A 21,532-nucleotide genomic window follows, 5' to 3' on the forward strand; every position below is an offset into this window, starting at 1 on the left:
TCTTTGATTTTATCTTAATATTTATAGTTTAAAAGTAGAGTTGGTTGGAACAGTTGGGGAGCTGGGAGAGGCAGCACTGAAACAGTACAGTGCCACCACGGGTGGGAGGCTGTAATTACAGAGTGACATGTTTACATAGGCAATCTCCATCATACATAGAGACAGGAATTTCTGATGTACAAAGTTCACATAAAAGTCTGACCAAACACAGAAACAGGAAGTAAGCTTTTGTAGTTAGTAAATGCATGCAAATGTGATGTAATATATTGTAAATATGTGAGAGAGAGAGAAAGAGAAAGAGACATTACGGTGAGCTCAGAAACATTATTGCCTTCAGATCTCTCACTACCCCCTGTCAGATGAAACATTTTGTTTTAGTTTTCAGACATCAAAAAAGACGACAGTAATGTATATTTAGTTTAATGTTCTTGTACAAACAATTATATAAAACTGTTTTAAACCACTTCAGGGTGAAGCTGAAACCGTACAGTGCTCGAACTGACACTTCTTGTCAGGCTATTGTCTGCCTCTCGATACTGGGCCTGCTAACAGGCCATTAACGATAAACTGAGTCTAGGAACACAGAAAGAAACATTCCCACCAATGACAAGCTATAAACGCTGATGCACGTATGGTACACAGCATGTAACAGCAAATAGCGGATACCTAACAGGAGAGTCCTACACAGAGAGACAGAAATATTAGGCAATGCTGTTAAAAACTCATAACACTTTTTGCCTCTTTAAAATGTTTTGAAATAATATTCAGCAAAGTCGCTTGAAGTAAACGATGACCAGAAAAAGTGGTGTTTAATATTTCAAAGGCAGGTCGCTCACTTTCTTGGCATTTTGTAATTATCTGTGATTGTCAGTGAAAACTAGATCTGGGTCACAGCGTGGACTTTCAACAGATTTACTTCCTGCTCCAGTATTTCATTTATTTATATTACTTCATTCTCCTCTTCACTTTCCTATTTTTCTTTCCCACATTTTTTCCTGATCTGTTTTTTGACTCATTTGCCCTTTGATTCTCTGCATTGAATATTCCAAACTGGAGGAAATGCAGTTCGTGTATTTATAAATTGTACAGGAAGCATATTACTGATTAATGAGAAGGAGCTTCTCCGTGACGAACAGTCAGAGAAAGCAGTTAACGCAGGATAGTGACCCCTGTCAGAAATACTAAACACCCACTTCAAAGAAATCGTCCAATGGAGATGAACAGACATTGCTGTTCCCACATGGAATAGTTTGATGTCAATCTCATTCTCAGCGTCCTCCTCCCAATTATTGCAGCTTTACAATATTTTGCAACAATTTTTACATTTTACCAAATTGACGATTGTTATTAAAAAGTCCCCATAACTTGTTTGTTCAGTTCACTGAACCATCCCCAGGCTGTTTGTGTCACTCTGTGAAGTTACGAGATCCCAGTCGCACCGAGACTGATTCCACTTGTGTGACTCATACGGGGTAAGGTTTGCATGGACTTGGTGTAATCGTGAGTGACAATTCGTCCATTCTCCCCGCCTCCCCCTTGTAATGGGGGCCTGTTCGTCGTCTTCATGGCATCACTTATAGAAAGCTGCTGAAACAAGAGAACAAATAACGGGTAAGATAACAGAATTGGTTGTCAGGAGCAGAGTTAGAGTTCACCTGCACGAAAATATCTCACGGAAACAATAGGCAATCCGCCGACTTCACAGGGAACCCTCGCAGACATTTCCAGACTGTTCAAACTCCAAGAACTCATGGGGCAAAGTTTCTGCAGGAGGAAGCTCAGGGAAAAGGGACTCGGAATAAAACCTGGGAATGGATAAGAAAGTGATGGAAAGACAGGAGAGATATCAGGGTGGGGGAGGGAGAGATATCAGGGTGGGGGAGGGAGAGATATCAGGGTGAGGGAGGGAGAGATATCAGGGTGAGGGAGGGAGGGATATCAGGGTGGGGGAGGGAGAGTTCTCAGGGTGGGGGAGGGAGGGATATCAGGGTGGGGGAGGGAGGGGTATCAGGGTGGGGGAGGGAGGGATATCAGGGTGGGGGAGGGAGGGATATCAGGGTGGGGGAGGGAGGGATATCAGGGTGGGGGAGGGAGGGGTATCAGGGTGGGGGAGGGAGGGATATCAGGGTGGGGGAGGGAGGGGTATCAGGGTGGGGGAGGGAGGGATATCAGGGTGGGGGAGGGAGGGGTATCAGGGTGGGGGAGGGAGGGATATCAGGGTGAGGGAGGGAGAGATATCAGGGTGGGGGAGGGAGAGATATCAGGGTGGGGGAGGGAGAGTTCTCAGGGTGGGGGAGGGAGGGATATCAGGGTGGGGGAGGGAGGGGTATCAGGGTGGGGGAGGGAGGGATATCAGGGTGGGGGAGGGAGGGGTATCAGGGTGGGGGAGGGAGGGATATCAGGGTGGGGGAGGGAGGGGTATCAGGGTGGGGGAGGGAGGGGTATCAGGGTGGGGGAGGGAGGGATATCAGGGTGGGGGAGGGAGGGATATCAGGGTGAGGGAGGGAGGGATATCAGGGTGGGGGAGGGAGGGGTATCAGGGTGGGGGAGGGAGGGGTATCAGGGTGGGGGAGGGAGGGATATCAGGGTGGGGGAGGGAGGGGTATCAGGGTGGGGGAGGGAGAGATATCAGGGTGGGGGAGGGAGGGGTATCAGGGTGGGGGAGGGAGGGATATCAGGGTGGGGGAGGGAGGGATATCAGGGTGGGGGAGGGAGGGATATCAGGGTGAGGGAGGGAGAGATATCAGGGTGGGGGAGGGAGAGATATCAGGGTGGGGGAGGGAGAGTTCTCAGGGTGGGGGAGGGAGGGATATCAGGGTGGGGGAGGGAGGGGTATCAGGGTGGGGGAGGGAGGGGTATCAGGGTGGGGGAGGGAGGGATATCAGGGTGGGGGAGGGAGGGATATCAGGGTGGGGGAGGGAGAGATATCAGGGTGGGGGAGGGAGAGTTCTCAGGGTGAGGGAGGGAGAGATATCAGGGTGGGGGAGGGAGGGATATCAGGGTGGGGGAGGGAGAGATATCAGGGTGGGGGAGGGAGAGATATCAGGGTGAGGGAGGGAGAGATATCAGGGTGGGGGAGGGAGGGATATCAGGGTGGGGGAGGGAGAGTTATATCAGGGTGGGGGTGAGAAGGATATCACAGTGAGGGCAGTAGTGATCTCAGGGTGAGGGATGAAGAGATATGAGGGAGGGAGGAAGAGTTATCAGGGTGAGGAAGTGCGTGATATCAGGATGAGGGAGGGAGAGATAGCAGGGTGAGGGAGAGAGAGATGGGTGAGGGAGGGAGAGTTATCAGGGTGAGGGAGAGGGAGATATCAGGGTGGGGGAGGGAAAGATATCAGGGTGAGGGAGGGAGGGATATCAGGGTGAAGGAGGGAGAGATATCAGGGTGAGGGAGGGAGAGACATCAGGGTGAGGAAGGGAGAGGTCTCAGGGTGAGGGAGAGAGAGAGATGGGTGAGGGAGGGAGAGTTATCAGGGTGAGTAAGGGAGAGGTCTCAGGGTGAGGGAGAGAGAGATGGGTGAGTAAAGGAGAGGTCTCAGGGTGAGGGAGAGAGAGATGGGTGAGGGAGGGAGAGTTATCAGGGTGGGCACCTGCAGTTGTCAATTAGGCACCTGGGAACAGGAGGAGACCAGCCATTCTATGATTGAGCCCCTCGAGCCTGTTCCCCCATTCAGTGAGATCCTGGGTGATCTGTATCCGAACTCCATCCACCCGTCTTGGCTCCATGTCCCATAATACCCTGGGCAAGTAAAAATCTATCGATATCTCCTTTTTTGGTTCAAAGCGCGATGAATTTCATCTGGCACCGTTTTGTCCACTCACTTAAACTGTCAATGTTTCTTTGTAATTTTAAACTCTATATTAGTAAACAATGTGGAGGATAGTAACAGACTTCAGGAGGACAGAGACAGACTGGTGAAATGGGCAGACACATGGCAGATGGAATTTAATGCAGGGAAATGTGAAGTGATACATTTTGGTAGGAAGAATGAGGAGAGGCAAAATAAACTAAATGGTACAATTTTAAAGGGGGTGCAGGAACAGAGAGACCTGGGGGTGAATGTACACAAATCTTTGAAGGCGGCAGGACAAGTTGAGAAGGCTGTTAAAAAAGCAAATGGGATCCTGGGCTTTATTAATGGAGGCACAGAGTACAAAAGCAAGGAAGTTATGTTAAAACTCTGGTTAGGCACCAACTGCAGTATTGTGGCCAATTCTGGGCACCGCACTTTAGGAAGGATGTGAAGGCCTTAGAGAGGGTGCAGAGGAGATTTACTAGAATGATTCCAGGGATGAGGGACTTCAGTTATGTGGAGAGACTGGAGAAGCTGGGATTGTTCTCCTTAGAGCAGAGAAGGTTAAGGGGAGATTTAATCGAGGTGTTCAAAATCATGAGGGGTTTTGATAGAGTAAATAAGGAGAAACTGTTTCCAGTGGCAGAAGGGTCGGTAACCAGAGGACACAGATTTAAGGTAATCGACAAAGGAATCAGAGGCAACATGAGGAAACATTTTTTATGCAGCGAGTTGTTCTGATCTGGAATGCGCTGCCTGAAAGGGCGGTGGAAGCAGATTCAATAATAACTTTCAAAAAAGAATTAGATAAATACTTGGAGGGGAAAAATTTGCAGGGCTCTGGGGAAAGAGCAGGGGAGTGGGACTGATTGGATAGATATTTCACAGAGCCAGCACGGGTACAATGGGCCGAGTGGACTCCCCCCATATCCTATGATATTATGATGCTATGATACTATTTACTGTGCCACCAATCTCTGTGTCTTTGGCAAACTTGGATATCTGGCTCTCTCTTGTGTTATCTGAGTCATTAATAAATCTAGTGAGTAGTTGAGGTCCCGGCACAGATCCAGAAACCACCAGTCACTTCCTTCCAATTCGAGCACACACCCATTATCCCCACTCTCTGTCCTCCACCGCCAAACCAGTCTCCTAACCAGGTCAATAATTTGCCTTCAATTCCATGAGCTTTAATTTTAGCCAACAGGTACCTGGGGATGGGGAGTTGGGGTATCAGGGGGTGGGGGGGTTGGGTATCGGGGGATGGGGGGCATTGGGTATCGGGGGGTGGGGTTTGGGTATCGGGGGGGTGGGGAGTTGGGGTATCGGGGGGTGGGGAGTTGGGGTATCGGGGGGTGGGAGTTGGGTATCGGGGGTGGGGAGTTGGGTATCGGGGGGTGGGGAGTTGGGTATCGGGGGGGGTGGGGGGATTGGTTATCGGGGGGTGGGGGGTTGGGTATCAGGGGGTGGGGTTTGGGTATCGGGGGGTGGGGTTTGGGTATCGGGGGGTGGGGTTTGGGTATCGGGGGGTGGGGTTTGGGTATCGGGGGGTGGGGTTTGGGTATCGGGGGGTGGAGAGTTGGGTATCGGGGGGTGGTGTTTGGGTATCGGGGGTGGGGTTTGGGTATCGGGGGGTGGGGTTTGGGTATCGGGGGGTGGGGTTTGGGTATCGGCGGGTGGGGTTTGGGTATCGGGGGGTGGGGTTTGGGTATTCGGGGGGTGGGGTTTGGGTATCGGCGGTGGGGTTTGGGTATCGGGGGGTGGTGGGTTTGGGTATCGGGGGGTGGGGTTTGGGTATCTGGGGGTGGGGTTTGGGTATCGGGGGGTGGGTTTGGGTATCGGGGGGTGGGGTTTGGGTATCGGGGGGTGGGGTTTGGGTATCTGGGGGTGGGGTTTGGGTATCGGGGGTGGGGAGTTGGGTATCGGGGGTGGGGTTTGGGTATCGGGGGGTGGGGTTTGGGTATCTGGGGGTGGGGTTTGGGTATCGGGGGGTGGGGTTTGGGTATCGGGGGGGTGGGGTTTGGGTATCGGGGGGTGGGGTTTGGGTATCGGGGGGTGGGGTTTGGGTATCTGGGGGTGGGGTTTGGGTATCGGGGGGTGGGGTTTGGGTATCGGGGGGTGGGGAGTTGGGTATCGGGGGTGGGGTTTGGGTATCGGGGGGTGGGGTTTGGGTATCTGGGGGTGGGGTTTGGGTATCGGGGGGGGGTGGGGTTTGGGTATCGGGGGGGTGGGGTTTGGGTATCTGGGGGTGGGGTTTGGGTATCGGGGGGTGGGGTTTGGGTATCTGGGGGTGGGGTTTGGGTATCGGGGGGTGGGGTTTGGGTATCGGGGGGTGGGGTTTGGGTATCGGGGGGTGGGGAGTTGGGACCAGGAGGTGGGCAGTGGCCATGGATCTGGACAGAGCACGAGACAGAACCGGAGAAAAACTCCTGGAAGATTTGGTCGAATTCTCCTTTCGTAAACCTGAACCCAGAGATATTGAACGTGAGGCAGTTGTGACTTTTCACCACATTTTCTCGTTTACAGATTGTGTGAGAGACGAGGCTCCAAATCCCCTTTGTTTCAGGCTGATCAAAATCAGATTGAATTAAATGCCTGGGAAATGTAATTAGAGATAATTGGAAGGTGTTCCTGCAGTGAAGATTAGACACCTTCTGTGATGGAGCGTGACAGCTGTCTGGTAAATGAAGATCAATTATGAACGAGAAGTGTGGAGCCAGAACCACATGGAGAGTGGGGGTGCTGTGAGCAGCCTCCCCATGAGCTGGTTGAGCTTTGCTAATTGTTACTGAGAAATGGAGCAGGTTTCCCATAATCTGCTCTTTCACAAGCTTTTATAAAGATTATATTTATATTATATTTAGTAAACACAAAATGAAAGGGCACCTGTGGTTTTTAGTCTGAGGGACTTTTCTCCATCTATTGCTCCCTGCATCAAACCCAATGCTCTGGGTTAATTACAACACAGATTGGGCGGAGGGCCAATGATCACCTGCACTGCCAGACACCCAGTCTCGCACCAATCCCTGACCCAGGGAGAGAATCTCCTGTTCCCAGTCCCCACGCTGCCTGTATCATCGTCGACTCTGGTTGGGAGATGCATTCTGGTCTATTAATGGCGGGCAGAGCTGGGGCATGGACTTGTGCCCATCGCCAGCTGGTCGGGGTATTTTACTTCATGAAGAGGGACCTTCCATTATTAACCCTGTATTTCCAGTGGGAATGGTGTATGGGGAGGGGGTGGGGGGGGAGGGAGGGGTGGGGGGGTGTGGGTGTGGGAGGGAGGTGTGGGTGTGGGAGGGGAGGGAGGGGAGGGGTTGGTGTTTGGGGGGAGGGGGTTTAAATGGTGGCCTGGTGTCACCCACAGCGTTCCCACGGCCATTTTAACTCCTGGCTTTTCGGGATTGTCGAGGCTGAAACCTGAGGGAAGGTGAATCGGGCGGGATGTAAACGGGCAGTGAGATTAGTTTGGGATTCAATGGGCTGATTGAGCTCTTTCTGTGCCGTAAACTTGTGGGGTCTTTGGGTCTTTTATTAAAATGCCATTGATGAACGTTGGATGAGTTTCACAGACAGTCGACCCTTCTGGACCCCTCCCAATGGGTTCAGCACTGGAGCAGGATTTGCAGTCTGTCGTGACAAAAGGGGCAAAAAACTGGGGGAATTTATAGACGATTCCATTTGTTTCTGTGAAAATGATCTCACTGAGATTTCAGAATATTTAGCGTTGATTTGGCAGAAATGGAAAGTGATAAAATGACAAACCAGAGCGACCCCCTGCTCAATCCTGCCCCCCCTCAATACCCCCCTGCTCACCTCCCCGCTCAATCCCCCCCACCGCTCAATCCCCCCCCCTCAATACCCCCCTGCTCACCTCCCCGCTCAATCCCCCCCCCCCCCGCTCAATCCCCCCCCCTCAATACCCCCCTGCTCACCTCCCCCGCTCAATCCCCCCCCCTCAATACCCCCCTGCTCACCTCCCCCTCAATCCCCCCGCTCAAAATCCTCCCTCAATCCCCCCACTCAAAACTCCCGCTCACTCCCCCGCTCAAAACCCCCCCTCACTCAATCACCCCGCCCCATGACCCCTGACCTCTGACCCCCAACCCACGACCCCATCCCACAAGAAAACAACGTTGGCCAAGTGATGCGCTGAGAATCTGGGCCCCACAGGACATCATTCATACCCCTAGATCTTAATATTTTCCATCCCGAGCGCTTTGTGACCTTGATATGTTGCATTAGCCCCTGAACGGTGTAAGGAAGTTGTGTTAAAAGCTCGGGAACAATTCGCCACCTTCATTCGTGTCGCTTCAGTCCTTGACTTGTAACAAAACTCAACCAATGCGACGAGCATGGCCAAGCCCAGCCCTCCAATGAGAATGTAGAATACTCCAGCGACGTTGCTCAGACTGAGGGCACTTGTCTTGTCCTGAATGGGAAGAGAGGAGTGAGGAAAATAGATTCATAACAAGCTTATAACAGGATCATAACTTGTGCAGTTATATCAGAGGGGTAGAACCCGACACTGTGCGATGGTGTAAACAGGCCAATCGGGCAACATGTTTTATATTTCTCCCGACAACGTCAATGGAAATTAAAATGGGGTGAGATATAAAAGGGGCCGATTCACTGACACTCGTTCTACACCATCGATCGCACAAAGTCAACGTCTACCCCACAGTCTCCAAGTTCATCAACTATACAAATTCCAATCATTTAAAATGTCGTCACTAAGTTGCTTTCTGAAGTTGAATCAGTCCCAGTGTGTTTGTATCACAGACACATTCGGATATTTCAGGAGAATTTAAAAGTGGACACAAACGGTCCTGGGAAGTGTACAATTGGTCTGAAGTGTTGGGTGACTGAAGGGCACAGATCAGTTTACAAAATTTGACTGAGAAATGCTCGCAATGTTTTTTCGAATGATGACTTGAAAGAAGGGGTGAGGTGACACTAACTTTTCTTTATTTGTAGAAAGTGGGCACCGAGTGCAATACCCAGCATCCACTGGGGGTCAGCATTTCAGGCAAAGAGCTCAGTCTCCCAGACACCCTCACACTTTGCTTCACTCAACAGCTGAACTTGTATCAAACTATGAGTTCCGCACCCATGAGGGACGGCCTCAACCAGGATCTTGGGTTCATGTCACACTACACGTAACCCCACCAGCGAACAAATGTTATCTGTTTTTAATATGACGGGTCATTGACTGTCTTCGTTCTGTCTCTTTTTTTTTTCTTTTTTTTTCCTTTTTTTTCCCCTTTTTTTTTGGGGGGTTGTATATTCAGTGGCCTTTTAGATGACACCTTTCTGTCTGCTCACTGTGATTGCCTTGGCAACGGGCAGTAATCACCAGGCTTTGTTATGTGATTTTAAAATGCGAAGGATTCGAAATTGTCACTTCCACACCGCCTGAGGAAGGGGAAAGCCCCCGAAAGCTTGTGGGATTAAAAATAAAATCGTTGGACTATAACTTGGTGTTGTAAAATTGTTTACAATTGTTAACCCCAGTCCATCACCGGCATCTCCACATCTTGTTCAAACTATAAATCTTTGTCTTTTTAAATTATTATGTGAATGAATTAGTGAGCTGATGATCTGATGTCTGGCCGTCCTTGTGAATGGGACAGGCTGCTGAGAGTTCAAACTGAGCTTTAAAGACCAGCCCGAACCAATCACCAAACCCCTGGGCAACACCTCAATCCCAAACAAGGGGTCATTCTGTGACACAGCACCTCCAGAAAATCATCTTACAATTCGAAAAGCACAGAGTGATCAGACAGAGGCAGATCACAGTTTATTGATAATGTATTGATCCCTTGGTGAGTCACACTGAGGTCAGTGAAGGAGCTCTGGTGGGTGATGGGTTAATGACACTCCATCCACCTTCCACTCTCATTAACTCGAACTGCCAATTTAGTCGGTGGATTTTGATTGAATGTTTTGCTTCCTGTCCTTTCCCCTTCCTGAAGGGTTTGATCCTCACTGTCACACTGTCCTTTCCGACTGATGCTTCTCTCTTGCACTCTAAGTTTGAGCTGAGTGGTGACATAAAACTTCAGATGCAACTGGGCAGGAATCAGTTTTCTGTAATTAACACTTGGCTGAAGTGAGGAGGCAGAGTTTTGAATCTTGACACTTTGGTGATGCTGTGAATTCAGGCTAACACTGTCTACAATTTTAATTAAGACACAGAGAGATGCAGTGCAGGAACCCCTGTGAGGTGTGGAGTGTGATATGTGCCCCCCCCATTGACCCTCAGGGTATCGGGGGGACACTACATTTTACACCGTGTCAGAGCAGCAAGTCTCTGGAGCTGAGGGACTCTGTGCTCGAGCAATGATTGGATGCTCTCCGCAACACCAGAGAGGGGAAGGGGTTTCTAGATCAGACTCTGCAGAATGTGGTGGCCCAAGAGACTGAGTCTGACAGGTTAGGACACAGGATAGTGCAGAGAGAGGGGGGGAGAGAGAGAGGGGGGAGAGAGAGGGAGAGGGGTGGGAGAGGGGGAGAGAGAGGGAGAGGGGTGGGAGAGGGGTGGGAGAGGGGGAGAGAGAGGGAGAGGGGTGGGAGAGGGGGAGAGAGAGGGGGAGAGGGGTGGGAGAGGGGGTGGGAGAGGGGGAGAGAGAGGGAGAGGGGTGGGAGAGGGTGGGAGAGGGGGAGAGAGAGGAGAGGGGTGGGAGAGGGGAGAGAGAGAGGGAGAGGGGGAGAGAGAGGGGAGAGGGGTGGGAGAGGGGAGAGAGAGGGAGAGGGGGGAGAGAGAGCAGCACACGGCCCGAGTGAACGGGAGGATAAGTGGTGTAGTTGGAGGGGCGGTCGGAGGGGGCCGGGCCGAGGGGTCGTCAGAGGGATGATCGGAGGGGGCGGGCGGAGGGGCATTCCGAGGGGCAGGCCGAGGTGGGAGGTGAGGGGCAGTCGGAGGGGGCGGGGCTGAGGGGGTGGGCCGGAGGGGGCGGGTTGGAGCGGGGCGGGCCGAGGCTGAGGGGCAGTCGGAGGGGGGCGGGCCGAGGGGGGAGCGGGCCGAGGGGGGGGGGGGGGCCGAGGGGGGGGGGCCGAGGGGGGGGGGGCCGAGGGGGGCGGGCCGAGGGGGGGGGCGAGGGGGCGGGGGGGTGGGAGGCGGCGGGCCGAGGGGGGGGGCGAGGGGGCGGGGCGGAGGCGCGAGGAGGGGGGGCCAAGGGGGGGGGGCGAGGGGGAGGGGCTGAGGGGGGGGGGCGAGGGGGCGGGGCGGAGGCGGCGGGGCGAGGGGGGGGGGCCCGAGGGGGGGGGCCGAGGGGGAGGGGCTGAGGGGGGGGGGCGAGGGGGCGGGGCGGAGGCGGCGGGGCGAGGGGGGGGGGGCCGAGGGGGGGGGGGCCGAGGGGGAGGGGCCGAGGGGGAGGGGCCGAGGGGGCGGGGCGGAGGCGGCGGGGCGAGGAGGGGGGGCGAGGAGGGGGGGCCGAGGGGGGAGGGGCCGAGGGGGAGGGGCCGAGGGGAGTCAACTCATTACAGGCAGAAATTGAAAAAGTGACGTCACAAGTCAGCAGGTGGTGATTGGTTGGGGAGTGTCACTTTTTTTCTCTCCAGCTTCGGGCCGGGTGTAACTCAGAGCCGAAAACAATAATTTAAACTGGAGAAATTAATTAGTCAATAAAACTAAAAATAGTGACTGATTTAAAAACTCAAATAAAGTAAATAAATAAATTCTCGGTGGACAAGCGATGGCCGGGCAGGTGATGTGTCGTAACTGCAGCATTGTGGGAGTTTGTGGAGACCAGCGAGATCCCGAGTGACCACATCTGCAGGAAGTGTCTGCAACTCGAGGAGCTTCGGCTCAGAGTTATTGAGCTGGAGTCCGAGCTGCAGATATTGCAATGCACCAGGGAGGGGGAGAGTTATCGGGACACTTTGATCCAGGAGGCTGTCACACCCCTTGGGTCAGGCAGTGGTTTCGATTCGTTGAGTGGTCAGGGAGAGGAGGGTGTGACTGCGAGTCAGGCAGGTCTGGGGACAGGATCCAGTGATGGAGGAACCTCAACCTTTGACCTTGTCCAACAGGTACGAGGTACTTGCTAACTGTACGGATAAGAACAAGAACTGTGGGGAGGATGGAGAAACTGACCACAGCACCGTGGTACAGGGGGCCATTCAAGTGGGGGGAGTAAAAGGAATGTGGTAATGGTAGGGGATAGTATAGTCAGGGGGATAGACTCTGTTCTCTGCAGCCGCGACCGAGAGTCCCGAAGGCTGTGTGGCCTGCCCGGTGCCGAGTTTAAGGACATCTCATCACGGCTGGAAAAGAACTTGGAGCATGAGGGGGGAGGATCCAGTTGTCGTGGTCCACGTAGAAACCAATGATATCGATAGAACTAAGAATGGGGTTCTGAGAGACAGTTTGAGGAACGAGGGTCTAAATTAATAAGCAGAACCTCAAAGGTAATAATCTCTGGATTACTACCTGAGCCACGTACAAATTGGCATTGGGACAAACAGATCAGAGAGTTAAATGTGTAGCTGAAAGAGTGGTGTGGGAGACGGGGGTTTCGATTCATGGGGCACTGGTAAATGGTAAAAAGTCAAAATTAAAGACTCTTTATCTGAATGCACAGAGCATTCGTAACAAGATCGAGGAATTTGTTGCACAAATAGAGATAAGTGGGTTTGATCCAATCGCCATTACAGAGACATGGTTGCAAAGTGATCAAGATTGGGAACTAAATATTCCAGGGTTCACGATGTTTAGAAAAAGACGGGCAGAATGGAATTGAGGGGGTGTAGCCCTGATAATAAAGGATGAGATAAGGACAGTGGTGAGAAAGGATCTCGGCTCGGAAAATCAGGAAGTAGAATCAGTCGGGGTGGAAATAAGAATTAACAAGGGGCAGAGAACACTGGGAGTAGTTTACAGGCCCCTTAATAGTAACAATACCATTGGACAGAGTATTAATCATGAAATAATAGGAGCTTGTAACAAAGGTAATGCAGGAATCATGGGGGACTTCAATCTTCATATAGACTGGGCAAATCAAATCGGCAAAGGTAGTCTGGCGGACAAGTACATGGAATATATTCGAGACAGTTTCCTAGAACAATACGTCATTGAACCAACCAGGGAACAGGCTATTTTAGATCTTGTCTTGTGTAATGAGGCAGGGTTAATTCGTAATCTCAGAGTAAAAGAACCTCTGGGGAAGAGCGATCATAATATGATAGAATTTCACATAGATTTTGAGAGTGACGTAATTAAGTCCCCCATCTTACAGCAGAGCCTGGTCTCCAATCATCTCGAATCTCCCTGCCATCGGGCCAAGACCTCGCTCCCCTGGGACCGTGAGGTGGTTGATGAGCAACGCCCACCCCACGTTAAAAGAATTCACGCACAGGCATCTTCCACCCCAACCCCATCCTACCCACCCGACTGAATTTCGGGACCTGGAACGTCAGGACCCTTATGGACAATCCCAACAGCGACAGACCGGAACGTCGCACTGCCATCATAGCCCGGGAACTCCATCGTAACGTTACAACATCGACATCACCGCCCTGAGCGAGACACGTCTGGCAGGAGAAGGCCGGCTTAAAGAACAAGGCGGCGGATACACCTTCTTCTGGAAAGGCAAACCAGAAGAACGCCGTCTCTATGCGGTCGGATTTGCCGTAAAAAACTAATTGGGTGGACGTCTCAACGAATCCCCCTGCGGGGTAAACGAACGCCGCATGACCCCAGGGCTCACCCTGGCCAGAAGCAGCACAGCACAGTCGTCAGTGCCTGTGCCCCGACTCGAGACACAACGGACCAGATAAAACTGGCATTCTGCTCCAGCCTTGACCTGCTCACCGATGCTCAGTTTGGGTTCCGCCAGGACCACTCGGCTCCAGACCTCATTACAGCCTTGGTCCAAACATGGACAAAAGAGCTGAATTCCAGAGGTCAGGTGAGAGTGACCGCCCTTGACATCAAGGCAGCATTTGACCGAGTGTGGCACCAAGGAGCCCGAGTAAAATTGAAGTCAATGGGAATCAGGGGGAAAATTCTCCAGTGGCTGGAGTCATACCTAGCACAAAGGAAGATGGTAGTGGTTGATGGAGGCCAATCATCTCGGCCCCAGGACATTGCTGCAGGAGTTCCTCAGGGCAGTGTCCTAGGACCAACCATCTTCAGCTTGCTTCATCAATGACCCTTCCCTCCACCATAAGGTCAGAAATGAGGATGTTTGCTGATGATTGCACAGTGTTCAGTTCCATTCGCAACCCCTCAGATAATGAAGCAGCCCGTGCCTGTGTGCAGCAAGACCTGGACATCCAGGACAAAGCAGCCCGCTTGATTGGCACCCCATCCACCACCCTAACATTCACTCCCTTCACCACCGGCGCACCGTGGCTGCAGTGTGTACCATCCACAGGATGCACTGCAGCAACTCGCCAAGGCTTCTTCGACTGCACCTCCCAAACCCGTGACCTCTACTACCTAGAAGGACAAGAGCAGCAGGTACATGGGAACAACACCACTGCACGTTCCCCTCCAAGTCACACACCATCCCGACTTGGAAATATATCGCCGTTCCTTCATCGTCGCTGGGTCAAAATCCTGGAATTCCCTTCCTAACAGCACTGTGGGAGAACCTTCACCACACGGACTGCAGCTGTTCAAGAAGGCGGCTCTCCACCACCTTCTCGAGGGAAATTTGGGATGGGCAATAAATGCCTGGCCTCGCCAGCGACGCCCACATCCCATGAACGAATAGAAAAAAATCGCTGTCCCGTATCCCAAAGGGAGACAAGCTGATTCTCCTCGGTGACTTCAACGCCAGAGTCGGGAGGGACGCAAACCTGTGGAAAGGCGTGTTAGGCAAGGAAGGCGTAGGGAAAGCAAATCCCAATGGAGTCCTCCTCCTGACGAAATGCCTAGAACATGACCCCGTGATAACAAACACCCTGTTCCGTCAGAGGGACAAGTACAAGGCCTCATGGCAACACCCCCACTCGAAACACTGGCACCTAATAGACTACATCATCGTCCGAGTGAGGGACCCCGAAGATCTCCACATCACCCGCGCCATGACCAGAGCCGACAACTGCTGGACTGACCACCGACTAATCCGCTCTACCATCTCCATCAACCTGGCTCCAAACTGGCAGCGGCAGAAAAAACTCTGCCGCAGGAGACTTAATGTCGCCGGACTCAAAGACCCTGAGAAGAAAGACCGACTCAGCCTTCACCTTACAACCAACCTGGTGACGACCAACGATCCAGAGCCGCAGAGTGCCCACAGCCTCTGGTCCGCCCTAGAAGCCACCATAGTCTACACCTGCGAGGAGACGCTCGGTCTCTCGACCAGGAAACACCAAGACTGGTTCGATGAGAACGATCAGGAGATCCAGGATCTCCTAGACCGCAAACACAAGGCGTTTCTGAATTGGCAGCTCCACCAAAACTCGAGCGAGCGGAAACAAGCCTCCAGGAATATGAAGGCCGAGGTGCAACAAAGAACCCGTGACCTAAAGAACAGATGGTGGGTGGAAAGAGCGCAGGAGACTCAGCAACTCGCTGACAACCACAACGTGCGCGGCTTCTTCAGCGCAATTAAAGCCACCTACGGTCCGAGTACCCAGAGACCTACCCCACTGAGAGCCAAACATGGAGAGGCACTCATCAAAGACAGAGAGGCAGTCAACGCCCGCTGGAGAGAGCACTTCGAGGACCTCCTCAACCAAGACGCAGTCCTCGACGCAAGCGCCCTCGACACTATCCCGCAACACGCGACCCGCCACCATCTCAGCACAACCCCAGCCCGCCACCATCTCAGCTCAACCCCAGCCCGCCACCATCTCAGCACAACCCCAGCCCGTCACCATCTCAGCACAACCCCCGCCCGCCGTGAGGTCGAAAAAGCCATTCGACAGCTGAAAAACAAGGTCCCCGGTGCAGATGGAGTCCCCGCTGAAGTACTGAAACACGGCGGAGAGGCACTCTTGACATGAATACATGACCTTATCACCCTTGTCTGGAAGGAAGAGAGCATGCTGGGAGATCTCAGAGACGCCGTAATTGTGACCATCTTCAAGAAAGGAGATAGGTCCGACTGCAGAAATTACAGAGGGATTTCCCTCCCGTCCACCACGGGAAAGGTCATCGTGAGGATCCTCCTCAACCGCCTCCTTCCAGTGGCCGAAGAGCTCCTCCCTGAGTCTCAACGCGGCTTCCGCCCGTCAAGAGGCACAATGGACATGATCTTTAGCGCGCGACAAATCCAGGAAAAGTGCAGGGAGCAGCATCAACCTCTGGACATGGCCTTCTTCGATCTCGCAAAGGCCTTCGACTCTGTCAACCGTGAGGAATTGTGGAGCATCCTCCTCAAATTCAGCTGCCCGCTGAAATCCGTCACCATTCTCCACCTGCTCCACAATAACATGCGAGCCGTGATCCTCACCAACGGATCCACCACAGACCCAATACGAGTGCAAACTGGGGTCAAGCAGGGCTGCCTCATCACACCAACGCTCTTCTCCATCTTCCTCGCTGCAACACTCCACCCCATCACCATGAAGCTCCCCGCCGGAGTGGAGCTAACCTACAGCACAAGTGGGAAACTGTTCAACCTTCGACGCCTCCAGGCCAGAACCAAGACCACCCCAACCTCTGTCATCGAGCTGCAGTACGCAGACGATGCCAGCGTGTGCGCACACTCAGAGGCCGAGCTACAAACCATCGTCGACGCATTCACCGAGGTGTATGAGAGAATGGGACTCAGGCTAAACATCCCGAAAACAAAGGTCCTCTCCCAGCCCGCTCCTGCCACACAACACTGCCCCCCGACCTTCAAGATCCACGGTGAGCCTCTGGACAGCGTGGATCATTTCCCAAACCTCGGGAGCCTCCTCTCGGTGTGAGCAGACATCGACGATGAAATTCAACATCGACTCCAATGTGCCAGTGTAGCTTTCGGACGCCTGAGGAACAGAGTGTTCGAAGACCGAGACCTCAAATCGAGCACCAAGCTCATGGTCTACAGAGCAGCCGTGGTCCCCACCCTCCTGTACGCATCAGAAACACGGACAATGTACAGCAGACACCTCAAATCCCCGGAGAGATATCACCAACGCTGCCTCTGCAAAATCCTGCAAATCCACTGGCAGGATAGGGGTACCAATGTGAGCGTTCTCTCCCAGGCTAATATCCCCAGTATCGAGGCACTGGTCACGCTCAACCAGCTGCGATGGGCGGGGCCACATTGTCCGCATGCCCGACACAAGATTCCCTAAACAAGTGCTCTACTCCGAGCTCCGCGATGGCAGCCGATCACTAGGCGGGCAGAGGAAACACTATAAGGACACTCTCAAAGCCTCCCTAAAAAAATGCAACATCCCCACCGACACGTGGGAATCGCTTGCTCTCGAACGCCCAAACTGGAGAAGAAGCATCCGCGATGGCGCCAATCACCTCGAGTGTCACCGAGTGGAGCACGCGGAGGCCGAGTGTGAGCAGCGGAAAGAGCGCAGAATCCAGAGCGTCTCACCCACCCACCCGCCTCGTCAAACACTACCTGCCCCACCTGTGGCAGAGTCTGCGGCTCCAGGATTGGACTATTCAGCCACCGCAGAACCCACCCTCCCCGCGTGGAAGCAAGTCGTCCTCGACCCTGAGGGACTGCCAGAGAACAGGAAAAGACTTAAGTCAGAGACTAGAGTCTTAAACTTAAATAAAGCCAATTACATAGGTGTGAGGGGCACGTTAGCTAAGGTCGATTGGGAAATTAAATTAAAGGGTGTGATGGTTGAAAAGCAATGGCAAACATTTAAAGAAATATTTCAATATTCTCAACAAATATACATTCCATTGAGAAATAAAAACTCCACGGGAAAAGTGATCCACCCGTGGCTAACTAAAGAAGTTAAAGGGACTATTAGATTGGAAGAAGAGACCTATAATATTGCCAAGAACAATAGTGAGCCTGGGGATTGGGGGAGTTTTAGAAACCAGCAAAGGACAACCAAAAAATTGATAAAAAGGGAGAAAATAGAATATGAAAGTAAACTAGCAAGAAATATAAAAACGGATTGTAAGAGCTTCTACAAGTATGTAAAAAGGAAAAGAGCAGCAAAAGTAAATGTGGGCCCCTTAGGGAGGCTGAGACAGGAGAAATTATAATGGGGAATCGGGAAATGGCAGATGCGTTAAACAAATATTTTGTATCTGTGTTCAAAGTAGAAGACACAAAAAAATACCAGGAATAGTGGGGAACCAAGGGGTAAATGAGAGTGAGGAACTTAAAGTAATTAATATCAGTAGGGAAAAAGTACTTGAGAAACTAATGGGACTAAAAGCCGATAAATCCCCTGGACCTGATGGCCGACATCCGAGGGTTCTAAAAGAGGTGGCTGCAGAGATAGTGGATGCATTGGTTGTGATCTTCCAGAATTCTCTAGATTTTATAATGGTGCCATTGGATTGGAAGGTAGAAAATGTGACCCCAGTATTTAAGAAGGGAGGGAGAGGGAGGGAGTTAGCCTGACATCAGTTGTTGGGAAAATGCTGGAATCCGTTATTAAGGAAGTGGTAACAGGGCACTTAGAAAATCATAATATGATCAGGCAGAGTCAACATGGTTTTATGAAAGGGAAATCGTGTTTGACAAATTTATTAGAGTTTTTTGAGGATGTAACTATCAGGGTAGATAAAGGGGAACCAGTGGATGGAGTATATTTGGATTTTTAACAGGCATTCAAAAAGGTGCCACATAAAAGGTTGTTACACAAGATAAGGGCTCATGGTGTTGGGGGTAATATATTAACATGGATTGAAGATTGGTTAAAGTGAGCTGTGAGGAGGACACAAAGAGTCTGCAAAGGGATATCGACAGGTTAAGTGAGTGGGCAAGAAGGCGGCCGATGGAGTATAATGTGGGGAAATGTGAGGTTATTCACTTTGGTAGGAAGAATAGAAAAACAGAATTTTTTTAAATGGTGAGAAACTATTAAATGTTGGTGTTCAGAGAGATTTGGGTGTCCTCGTACAAGAAACACAAAAAGTTAGCATGCAGGTACAGCAAGCAATTATGAAGGCAAATGGTATATTGGTCTTTATTGCAAGGTGGTCGGAGTACAAGAGTAAGGAGATCTTGCTGCAATTGTACAGGGCTTTGATGAGACCACACCTGGAGTACTGTGTATAGTTTTGGTCTCCTTATCTAAGGAAGGATATACTTGTCTTAGAGGCAGTGCAATGAAGGTTCACTGGATTTATTCCTGGGATGAGAGGGTTATCCTCGGAGGAGAGATTGAGTAGAATGGGCCTATACTCTCTGGAGTTTAGAAGAATGAGAGGTGATCTCATTGAAACATAAAAGATTCTGAGGGGGCTTGACAGGGTCGATGCTGAGAGGCTGTTTCCCCTGGCTGGAGAGTCTAGAACTAGAGGGCATAGTCGCAGGATAAGGGGTCGGCCATTTAAAACTGAGATGAGGAGGAATTGCAGCTACGAGGAGAGATTGGATAGGCTGGGGTTGTTTTCCTTGGAGCAGAGGAGGCTGAGGGGAGACTTGATTGAGGTGTACAAAAATTTGAGGGGCCCAGATAGAGTAGACAGGAAGTACCTGTTTCCCCTAGAGGACATAGATTTAAGCTGATTGACGAAAGGATTAGAGGGGACATGAGGAAAAACTTTTTACCCAGAGGGTGGTGGGTGTATGGAATTTGCTGCCCGAATTGGTGGTAGAGGCAGGGACCCTCAACTCTTTTAAAAAGTACCTGGACCTGCACCTAAAGTGCTGTAAGCTGCAGGGCTACGGACCGGGTGCTGGAAGGTGGGATTAGAATGGGCACCTGGTTGTTCTTCGAGCCGGCGCGGACACAATGGGCCGAATGGCCCCCTTCTGTGCTGTATCTTTTCTATGGTTTTATGGTTCAATGGAATTTCTTCACTCAGAGGGTTGTGAATGTTTGGAATTCTCTACCCCAGAGGGCTGTGGATGCTGAGTCATTGAGTATATTCAAGGCCGAGACCGATAGATTTTTGGACTCTGGGGGAATCAAGGGATATGGGGATCGAGCGGGAAAGTGGAGTTGAGGTTGAAGGTCAGCCATGATCTGATTGAATGGTGCAGCAGGCTCGAGGGGTCGTATAGCCTACTCCTGCTCCTATTTCTTATGTTCTTATGTTCTTAGAGGGGGAAGAGAGTAAGAGAGAGAGGGAGAGAGAAAGAGATGGGGGGAGAGAGAGAGAGGGAGAAAGAGATGGGGGAGAGAGAGAGGGAGAAAGAGATGGGGAGAGAGGGAGAAAGAGATGGGGAGAGAGGGGGAGAAAGAGATGGGGGGAGAGAGAGGGGGAGAAAGAGATGGGGGGAGAGAGAGAGGGAGAAAGAGATGGGGGGAGAGAGAGAGGGAGAAAGAGATGGGGGAGAGAGGGAGAAAGAGATGGGGGAGAGAGAGAGAGGGAGAAAGAGATGGGGGGAGGGAGAGAGAGAGAGATGGGGTGAGGGAGAGAGAGAGAGGGAGAGAGAGATAGAGGTGGGAGAGAGAGAGAAAGAGAGGTGGGGGAGAGAGAGAGGGAGAGAGAGAGATGGGGGAGAGAGAGATGGGGAGAGAGAGATGGGGAGAGAGAGGAGAAAACTGTTGTGACCAATTCGATACCTTAGTCACAGTGTAACCCCCCGGGTGCATACATTATGCATCGTGCTGATGTGCCTGGTTACGGAGACAGTCTGTGACTGAAGGTACAATGGGGGAGCTTTCTAACATTAACAGTCAGAATTCCCGCTGTTACACCAGGACACAGCTGTACCTTCCCAGAGACTGTGTGAGACAGGGGGGCACAGCCCTTGTTCGACAGTTACATTGAACCTGGGAATTTACACAAACAATTTCTGATATTAATTCGAAACTGGCCAATGATGAGCAAAGCAAGAGAAGGAGCCAAACTGGGAAAATGGGAATCCAGCAGAGAAAGAGCAATTTCACTGTGAATGGCAGAAATTGAATAATGTGGAATCCTCGAAATAATGAAACCCATTACAGGACTCCGAACAGTGACAGTGCCCTTGTAAGTAATCAAACACATTTTAAAAAATTCATTAGTGGGATGTGGGCATCGCTGGCGAGGCCGGCATTTATTGCCCATCCCTAATTGCCCTTGAGAAGGTGGTGGTGAGCCGCCTTCTTGAACCGCTGCAGTCCGTGTGGTGAAGGTTCTCCCACAGTGCTGTTAGGAAGGGAGTTCCAGGATTTTGACCCAGCGGCGATGAAGGAACGGCGATATATTTCCAAGTCGGGATGGTGTGTGACTTGGAGGGGAACGTGCAGGTGGTGTTGTTCCCATGTTCCTGCTGCCCTTGTCCTTCTAGGTGGTAATGAGAATCCCTACGTGGTCAGTTTTTGGTAAAATATTAAGATGCCTACGTGGCAAAGAAGCAGAATGCAAAATGGTTAGAAAGGGTTAATTAGTTAGTAACTGAGATTGGTACAGGTGGCCTGGCCTCCTGCTGGGCCATATGTTTGCGTAGTCAGCAGGTTTGCATGGTCTTATCAATGATAGGTCTTTGATGTGATTCAAGGACTGGTCTGAATGTCTCCATGTTTATGGCAGATCAATATAGGTAACGAGCTTAGCCAAAGTTGAAAGACATTCCAGGTTGGGAGATAAGGAACAGAAGGAACAGGGAAGAACATTCCAAGTTGGAAGGTGAGGAAGTATCCCCTTTGATGTCTAACAGCAACATGGTCAGCACATGGATTATCTATGATTGGCTGGAAATAATGTAACC

General features: G+C 51.6%; 1 protein-coding gene across 2 annotated transcripts in view; it reads right to left on the minus strand.

Annotated features, from left to right (window-relative positions):
• Positions 1 to 414: 414 nt before the first annotated feature.
• Positions 415 to 21,532, minus strand: part of LOC137332241 (glutamate receptor 1-like) — a 355,697-nt gene continuing 334,579 nt past the window's right edge. The window contains exons 15-16 of one of the 2 annotated variants that reach the window (XM_067995933.1): positions 8,095 to 8,229; positions 415 to 1,584 (exon numbers count right to left, since the gene is read on the minus strand). In XM_067995933.1, coding sequence (XP_067852034.1) covers positions 1,420 to 1,584; positions 8,095 to 8,229 — 300 coding nt within the window. In that variant the 3' untranslated portion in view covers positions 415 to 1,419. Of the gene's footprint in view, positions 1,588 to 8,094; positions 8,230 to 21,532 lie in introns of both variants that reach the window. The other variant, XM_067995932.1, reaches the window with a different exon arrangement.

Source organism: Heptranchias perlo, chromosome 14 (genome assembly GCF_035084215.1).
Source record: "Heptranchias perlo isolate sHepPer1 chromosome 14, sHepPer1.hap1, whole genome shotgun sequence".
Lineage (NCBI taxonomy): Eukaryota > Metazoa > Chordata > Chondrichthyes > Hexanchiformes > Hexanchidae > Heptranchias > Heptranchias perlo.